General features: G+C 43.1%; 1 protein-coding gene across 2 annotated transcripts in view; it reads left to right on the top strand.

The window, feature by feature from the left end:
• CIAO2A (cytosolic iron-sulfur assembly component 2A) overlaps positions 1-1,806 on the top strand; it is a 13,148-nt gene extending 11,342 nt beyond the window's left edge. For both annotated transcript variants that reach the window (XM_007450696.1, XM_007450695.1), the window contains 2 exons: positions 539-584; positions 1,340-1,806. In XM_007450696.1, the coding sequence (XP_007450758.1) occupies positions 539-558 (20 nt within the window). In that variant the 3' untranslated portion in view covers positions 559-584; positions 1,340-1,806. The remainder of the gene's footprint in view (positions 1-538; positions 585-1,339) is intronic.
• Positions 1,807-9,520: the final 7,714 nt, after the last annotated feature.

Raw genomic sequence — 9,520 nt, 5'->3', positions numbered from 1 at the left:
GCACAGGCTCCGAACGCGCAGGCTCAGCGGCCATGGCTCTTGGGCCCAGCCGCTCCGCGGCATGTGGGATCTTCCCGGGGCAGGGCACAAACCTGTGTCCCCTGCATCAGCAGGCAGACTCTCAACCACTGCGCCACCAGGGAAGCCCCAACACTAGATTATTAATGTGGCTTTCTTGTGGGGTGGGGCAGGGAGAAAGTTTAGATACTGATTTGGGAGGAAGAGGTAGAGTGCAGGGGATATATATTGTTGAGTAAAACATGTATGAGATCTCACTTGTATAAAATTGTAGGTTTGTATTCATTAAAAAATAATGAATGGGAATACCCCCTGCAGGCCCTTCCCCATATGACCAAATTAAAAAATCCTACTAACTTCAGCCCTCATTTTAGAGAAGAGTGTGAAGATTTGTCCCAAGTCTTTGATGTTGGAAACAGGATTTGGGCTTTCATCCCTAGACTCTTGAGTCCATTGTACATTCCACCTCACTCATCTTAGATGCTCTAAATGTTTTGCTTTTAATGTATTTTTTTCCTAGTTGGAAATCTACATTTCTGAAGGAACCCACTCAACGGAGGAAGATAGTAAGTGAATTTTGAACCATTATTAGAAAACAGCTTCATATAGTACTTTATATTGGGTATTAGATTATTCTGCCAGCCAAGTAGCTATTGGGTCATTTGCAAAAAAGAACAAAATCAGCTCTTAGCTTTTCCTAAGCTTTTCCTTAATCAAAGAAATTTTGATTAAACAATCTAAATTAATGGGTTCTTCTTTACTTGTACTTTGTTCAGTTTGTTTTAGGGGACAGTGGTCATTTGAAGTGTAACTAGAGTTAAGCCCTGTGGATATTGACAGGTTTAGGCCAGTGGCCACACATCTGTGAAGAATATCCAGCTCTAGGAACTTTGAATTATAAGCTCTAAAGAGAGCTTGATTCTTTTCTTTGGTGGCAGGATAGAGAGCTGTGTACTTGAAATTGAAATCAAAGGTCCAGCAAGTAAAGCTTTAGGGAATCTTGGGGTAGGTGTTGTCTTCCTGGGTTAATGTATTAAAATGGGAGTAGAGAAGATTTTTTGTATAAAGGATCTCTAGCCTACAGAGAGAAATAAAGTGGCAGCTACTTAAAAATAACAGAGGTAGGATTTAGGAAAAGCAAAAGTGGGATTACAGGGGATTTTTTTCTCTTTAAGTCTCCCCTTCGAAACGTATGAATAATTAGCCAAAACCTGCATTAATTTCTCAAGGAGTTAAATTCTATTTTAACAAGCTAATAAAATTACTGTCTTTTGCTGTGTTTCGACATAGTCCTGCTAACTTTTGCCTGTGTGTTTTGTAGTCAACAAGCAGATAAATGACAAAGAACGAGTGGCAGCTGCGATGGAGAACCCCAACTTACGGGAAATCGTGGAACAGTGTGTCCTTGAACCTGACTAATAGCTGTTTTAGAGCCACTGAACTGGAATCATTTGATATATTTGTTTAAACTCTTTGTAAAATGTAAAAGACTCATGTTTAATATGTAGGTGATTTGTACCTCAGTGCATTTTTTTAAAGGATGATTTCCAAGCAAGATTTAATTATAAGGTAGTACCTAGTTTGTTCAGTGTTTAACATTCTCAGGATTTGTAACACTTAAATGATCGACAGAAAAATATTTTCTAGTAATTATGTGTCAGATGAGTTGCTATTTTTCTGATGCCCATTCTGATACAACTGCTTTTCATGTCAAATATTTACTGTGCCCAGATGTATTCAGTTTAAATCATTACTCTGTAAATAAATAAAACAGAGATGATTCTTGTATACACCTTAGAATGCTTTTATTTAATTGTGAATTTTAGTGTAAATGTTAACACTAAAAGATATTTCCGAAGCTTTATTTTCTGATTATTATGTAGAATCAGAGATAGGAGAACCAAAAAGAACCCTTAATATCAGGCCTGGGCCCTGACTTCCTTCAAGAAGAGTCCTGGACCCATTTATAGATAAGGAACAAATGTGAAGAGGGCCAGGTGACATATATGATTTTGAAGATCAAGAAGTCCCCAAAGAAATTTTGATTAAACAATCTAAATTAATGGGTTCTTCTTTACTTGTACTTGGTTCAGTTTGTTTTAGGGGACAGTGGTCATTTGAAGTGTAACAGGGTATGTTAGGAAGCTTCCGAGGTGCCCCCCCCACAATGATCCTTGATTCCTGATATTCGTGCCCTTGTAGTTTCCTTACATATCGAACCAGAACTGGTTGCCATGACTAAAAAAAGAATCAGAGGTGACAGTGTGTGATTTCTGAGGCTAGATCATAAGAGGTGTTACTGCTTTCACCTTGTGATCACTTGAGTTGCTCGTTCTGCAGGAATCCAGCTGCCATGTCCTAAGAACACTCAGACAGCCCTGTGGACAATTTCACATGGAGAGGAATTGAGGCCTTCCACCAACAACGAGCACCAACTTGCATACCATGTGAGGGAACCATGTTGGAAGCCATTGTGAAGCCTCAGTCAGGCTGACATCTTGACTGGAACCTCACTAGACCCTGAGCCAGAAACCACTCCCTAATTCCTGATGCAGAGAAGCTGTGAGTGATAATTAATGTTTATTGTTTACACCACTAAGTTTTGGTGTAATCTGCCATGCAGCAATAAGTAACTAATACACAAGGTGTTAGAATAGAACTGTTCTGCCTCAAATTTAATTGAGGATTCTAAGGGGAAAGCATGAGAACTTGTTCCATGGCTCTTGAACCCCTTTGTCCACTTCAAGAATATGAGTTTTGAGAGAACAGAGAGGATTTGGTAAGAAGATTGATGAAGAGATTTCTTTGGTTAAAGCTGTTGCTCTGCTGAGTTCCAACCCCCATCTTGGTGGAAGGGTGAGGAAATGACACCTTCTACCACTATCTGCTGAGGGGAATTTCAAGGGGACAACTCAGAGAGTTTGGAAATGTGCCCTCTGCAGTTGAGAGACCCAGAAAAGTGGTGCCTGACTCAGGCCTGAGAAAGCAAGCAGAAGTGGGCTGCAGGCTGGGGCCTGACTCCTGTCCAGGAAATCTAGAGAGAAAGGCAAGGTGAGAGAAAGGCAAGGCTAACTACCTTGATGACAGAGCCCTGGGATGCACAAATGTTTCTCGTGGACCATGCTGTGGGGTCATATTTGACATTGCTCAACAAGCCGTAATAAGCACGGCCAAGGAGACCTCAGAGAAAGGGTCTGGAGGTGTACCGCCTGGTGCCCAGGGACTGAGGAGAGAAGACGGCAAGTGAGCAGCCAGGATGGAGATGCTTCTGCCAGGGTCAAGGGGCACAGCGGGAACGCCTGGTAAGCGTACGGAAGTGCCAACCTAAGAGAAAGGGCCAGCTCTAATCATCAGGCAGAGAGAGCACAAAGCCAAGCAGCTAAGTAAGAACTGTCCCATCTCTGGTTCTCCTCCCTCCCACAGCTCCCGCGGTGGCGAAGTTGAAGAGGGGGAAAGAGGAGAGAGCAGAGGACCCCATCCCATGGCTCCGCTGGAGGTTTCAAGCCTGAAGCAAGCTCAAGTTAGGAACGAGTTGATGCCAAGTTTGTAGTTCTAACTATTAGATGTGACTAGATAATTCAGTGTAATGAGATTGTATGGTTAAAAGTGACAAGATGACTTAATCTGACAGAAATCATGTGTCTGCTCAAGTCTTCACCCAGGGGCAGAGGAAGATCATGCCTTCTCAACAAAGTTTCAAAGGATTAGTGGGGGACAAAAATAAAATCAATTCTTACACAACATACTGGTTATAGAAGTCCTATTAAAACCATCTTGGGGGCCTCCCTGGTGGCGCAGTGGTTAAGAATCCTCTTGCCAATGCAGGGGACGTGGGTTCGAGCCCTGGTCCGGGAAGATCCCACATGTCGCCGAGCAACTAAGCCCGTGCGCCACAACTACTGAGCCTGCACTCTAGAGCCCGCGTGCCACAACTACTGAACGCGCACCCAGAGCCCGTGCTCCACAGCAAGAGAAGCCACCACAATGAGAAGCCCCCGCTTGCCCCAACTAGAGAAAGCCTGCGCGCAGCAACGAAGACCCAACACAGCCAAAAATAAATACATTAAAAATAAATAAATTAAAAAAAAACCCAAAACCATCTTCGCTTCTGCTGAGGCTCTGCACTGTGGGAATATCCCAGCAGAGCTTCATCCCCGTGATCTTCCTCTCTTGAGAAAAACCACTAACATTGTGGCATCGGAGCACCAGCTTTGTGGCAATGTCACTGTCAATTCTTAATCTTTTGCTGTGAAAGCTCTCATTGGCTCCTCTCTTTCTTCCCAGATCTTTAAAAATTGGTTATCCAGCATACATAAATAGATCCAGAAGTAATAAAATATTGCTGATTTTTAGTCATCATTGTAATCACTTCTTTCTAAATTACAAATCCACTGGAAAGGTCCTTAGGACCAGCACTAAGTTTCCCGCTTCATGGAAGTCTGCCATCCAGGGCAAGAGCTAATAGTACCTGGTGAACACCCTGTCCCATATTCTCCCACCCAGTGCACACGTGCACACACAAATGCTTTTTGACCAGCTGTCTGCCTCTAAAAGGTATGACAAGCATCATCTGAGTGGGCTCTGAGGCTCACAGACCAGGGTCAAATACACATTGACCCCCAAGTACTGACCGTTTCTCATCCCTGGAGCCTTATCTAGGGCTTAAAGAGTAGGGCTTCTAATGAAACCCTGATAACATGAAAATCTCATTGCCAGTTTCAGGTGGCTGGAGTCGATTGAAGTCAGAGATCCCTAGTGTATGCTCTTACCAACTCAGGCACTTACTGGTGCTCTCACAAACAGATATTTAGTGAGCACTTTTTAAGTATCAGGCACTATCTTAGGTACTAAGGATACAAAGATGGATCAGCCATTGTCTGTATTCCTTCAGTTCATGCTTACCAACCTCTGCATTCAGCCCCCTCTTCCCTGCAGGCAGTGAGTGATGCAGGCTGTCCCGTCTAGTGTCTGAGCTTGTCCTAGCCAGGCAGACATGGAGGCTAGTCAACCAGAACCAAAGACAAAATCATCCCTTAAGGGACTGTCTGGTGAGGAAACCAGTGATGGTACAACCAGAAATGTGTCACTGCTGCAGGCACCCCCATCCTGCTGGCCCTGCCGCTCTTCGAAGTTAGCTGGAACTGCTGTACTCTCTGCTACTATCAGAACGATATCTCTTCTATCCCTGCTATTTTGTGTGACTCACTCCAGCTGCAAAGTCCTAGATGGAGTCTCTAATGGACTGATCCCAAGTCCCATGTCCATGTCCTGGCTGCCAGGGAGGCAGGAGAAAGGAGTATCTGACCTGTATGAGGAGTCCGTCTATCTCCCAGCAAGACTTAACATGGTAGGAATTGCTCAAATACATCAAGAGGGTTAATGTAGTCTGATAACTAATGTCCACTACATTAATATTATATTTAAATGAGTTTGTACTTTATCAACCATAACAGCATCTACATACAAGTGAAAAATAGAGGTCCATAAATTCACAAAATGTGTTTGCTGGCAGGGTCAGCAAATTTTTTCAGAGAAGGGCCGGATAGTAAAATTTCAAGCGTTGCATCTCTGTTGCAACTATTCAACCCTGCTTTTGTAGCACAAAAAGCAGCCATGACAATATGTAAATGAGCATAGCTGTGTTCCAACAAACATTTATTTATGGACACAGATTTGAATTTCTTATAATTTTTATGTAGTGAAATATTCTTTTGATTTTTTTCAACCACTTAAAAACATAAAAACCATACTTAGCTTGTGGGTTGTACAAAAGCAAGCATTGGGCTGGATTTGGCCTGTGGGTCATTTGCCAGCTCCTGATCTGTAGGGATGATTCTTAACCTTTTTGGAAGGTCTCAGACCTCTTTAAAAATCTTATAAAAGATATGGAATGGACCCTTTCCCTAGAGGAAAGAGGCACTCACATGAAACTTTGCAAGTGATTCCAGCACTTTCATGGATTTGCTAAGGAGTAAATAATCCTGGTCTCTAAATCATGCTAGCTGAGCCCTTGGGCTCCCATTCCTTAAAGAACTCCTCAGAGCCCAGAGGTTCACAGCCTTGGTTGGGACTCACTATCTAGTTAAGTAATCAGAAGCTTTCTCAGCTCCACTGTGGAGCAACTGCTATGTGACCCAAACCGCTGATGTCTCCAGCAGGAGCAGGATACAGTTAACTGTAATTAGGGGAGGACTATCTATTAGGAAGGGGAAGGATTGCTGTAATAGTAGCCTTGCATTCATAGCCCAGTTGGTGTCCCTCATATGTTAATACAATGACAGAAAACAAGCCAGTGAACCGTGAGGGATGAACCTCATCACTGACACAGCACTACTAGAAACAACTCTATTTTTTAAGCTGCAGGTGGGTGCTGAGTATCTGTTATTTTTTACATCTTTTTTAATATATAAAATATTTTATAATTAAAATGTCAAAAAACCACTGGATCTCACCTGGGCCAGTGGTTGTCTTTGACTCAGGTTAGGCTGCCTATAGGGCAGAGGTGAACTCAGTCCCTGTGTGAACTTGTTTGGGAGAGATGAACTAGGGGAAGGGGGAGGATAGCAGTTGCTGTGTGGGCTATAAAGTTCTCTCTAAGGGCTATTAGTATCACACAGACCTTTGAGCCTCACAATGGAGGTGGTTCAGAGCACAGGCCCTGCTGCCAACATGCCACCTTGTCCTAATTGTGAACTTAGCCACTGTGTGACCTTGGCCAAGTTACCTAACCTCTCTGTACCTTAGTTACCTCATCTGTAAAATGATGATATTTCATAGGACTGATATGAGGATTAAGAGGGAATGCTTATAAGTGCTGAGCACAACGCCTGAAACATAATAAATGCTTTATTAGTGTTTGTTAAATAAAAATAGAGGAGAGAGAGAATTCCCTGGTTTTCCAGTGGTTAGGACTCGACACTTTCACTACCGTGGCCCGGGTTCAATTCCTGGTTGGGGAATTAAGATCCCGCAGGCCACAAAAAAAGAAGAGAAAGCCACTTGGTGCTAAGTTACTTACTTGATGGAGGCAGCAACTTTCCTCCCTGGCTGGGTGCAGTTACTTTGGAACCACTAGATGGCAGCAAAGCATGGGCTTCCAGGTTTCCAGTTGGTCGTTGAAGAGCAGGACTTCTTGAAGAGCCCTGATGTCAGCTGTCCTGGGTGTTCTCTGCCCCCTCCAGGGATCTGCCTAAGGGTTCCCTCAGGGCACACTCACCACCACTCTGACTGGGCTGCATCACACTGGGGGCATTGCAGTCTACGCCTTTGTTCTGACAGGGGTGATTATCACAGAAGCCTTTCTCGGATGTTGAATTACTATGCCAAAGGTTATGGTAATTTTGACACTTCTGATACATATTGGTTGTTGAATTGCCTTCTGAAGAAATTGTACCAATTAATATCTCACCAAGAATGGGGGTTTGTGTCCCTGTCCTGCACTAATTAATATTGGGTATTATTATTATTTTTTGATCTATTATTTCAGCTTTATTGAGGTATAATTGACATAAAATTACAAGACGTTTAAAACGTACATCATGGTGACTTGATGTGTGTGTACATTGTGAAAGGATCCCACCCATCTCGTTAATTAACACATCCATCACCTCACATATTTATCCTTTTTGGGCGGGAGGTAAGAACATTTAAGTTCTACTCTTTCAGCAAATTTCAATTATACAATACAGTGTTATCACTACAGTCGCCATGTTCTTCGTTAGATCCTCAGACCTTATTCATCTTATAACTGAAACTTTGTACCCTGTTACCAACCTCTCCTTATTTCCCCCACCCCCTGCCCTTGCAACCAGTTTTCTGCTCTGTTTCTAGCCTTCGACTTTTTTTTTTTTTTTTAAGATTTCACATATAAGTGATTCTATGCAGTATTTGTCTCCCTCTGCCTGGCTTATCTTAGATTAATTACATTTAAAAAGTATTCCAGGGTTTCCCTGGTGGTGCAGTGGTTGAGAGTCCACCTGCCGATGCAGGGGACACAGGTTTGTGCCCCGGTCCGGGAGGCTCCCCTGTGCCGCGGAGCGGCTGGGCCCATGAGCCATGGCCGCTGAGCCTGCACGTCCGGAGCCTGTGCTCCGCAACGGGAGAGGCCACAACAGTGAGAGGCCCGTGTACCGCAAAAAAAAAAAAAGTATTCCAACCCATGTCCTCAAAAGCTGTATAATCTTCCTTTACAAATCAGAGTTTTTATTTAAATTGTATAAAAACCATATATGGTTTGCATCTTTGTTTTCTTATTAGTCATCCATTTTATACACATCAGTGTATACATGTCAATCCCAATCTCCCAATTCATCACACCGCCACCGCCCCTGCCACTTTCCCCGCTTAGTGTCCATACGTTTGTGCTCTACATCTGTGTTTCAATTTCTGCTTACTTGCTCTGCAGCACGTGGTATCTTCCGGACCAGGGCTCAAACCCGTGTCTCCTGCATTGGCAGACGGATTCTTAACCGCTGCGCACCAGGGAAGTCCGAAAAAATATATATATATTAAGGTGGGAGATAAATAAAATAAAATGTATTTTCCCCTTTGGGGAAGTTTCCTTTGATTTTATCCAAACTCCTGGGGGCTAGTTCTGTAGCACACTGTTCATATTCTTGGCTGTCATGAATGTGTTTTCTAATATTTCCTATCTTCTTTAGATGCTCCCTTTATCTCCCACAGTGTTTTCTTGTTGAATTATTTCAGGCTCACCTTGGTCATAATGAGGGGATTCAGCTTTACCAAGGGCCTCGGTCTTTGGCATTTCCTACGAGGAATGCCCACCAGCCTAGGGGTCAGGAGGCCTGAACTTTAATCCTGGCCCCTCCCCGAACAAGTGTAAACTTGGGTAAAAGTCACTTCCCCTCTTTTGGCCTCCTTCTTCCTTCTGTTAAATAAGGTGTTACATAATCTCTAAGGCACCTTCTGGTTTTAACTTTCCACCTGCCACAGTAGATGCTGGCTTTCTGGAGCTTCCAAGGATTCATTTATATCATTAACAACCACAGGAGTGATTAATATTGAGCTTGGTCCGCGGTCGCTAATCCGTTGATTCATGCAGAATTAAAAATGATTATGACCCTTTAGGAAAGCTTATTAATTGTTCCCTTTTTTTTAAGGAATGTTATGGTTCTTAGGTCTTTGTCGTTGTTGTTGTTCTGATTAAGCTAATTGAACTAAACTGCATCACATCAGCTGAGTTTCCTTGTTGCTGGATTCCCGAAGCTGTCACATTGTGTTCCTTGGCTACATTAAGGTGAGGTCTGTTCAGATGAGTCAGAATATAAAATGAATACGTGTGCCAAGCTCAAGGTTGCCTCAAGGGGTGAATCTTATCAAGTTGCAGAGCTTTGCTGGACCTTCATTTCTTCAAGTGGAATACATGGCTACCATCAGGGATCATGGGGGCCAATTCTGTGTTAACCTAATCCTACTATCTGATTTTATAGGTAAGAAAATGGAGGCCAGGAGATGTTGAGTGACCTGTTCACATCCACATAGC

This window comes from Lipotes vexillifer, unplaced genomic scaffold (genome assembly GCF_000442215.2).
Source record: "Lipotes vexillifer unplaced genomic scaffold, Lipotes_vexillifer_v1.1 scaffold1019, whole genome shotgun sequence".
NCBI lineage: Eukaryota > Metazoa > Chordata > Mammalia > Artiodactyla > Lipotidae > Lipotes > Lipotes vexillifer.
The sequence above is the reverse complement of the archived record's forward strand: the minus strand, read 5'-3'. Positions and strand labels throughout refer to the sequence as shown.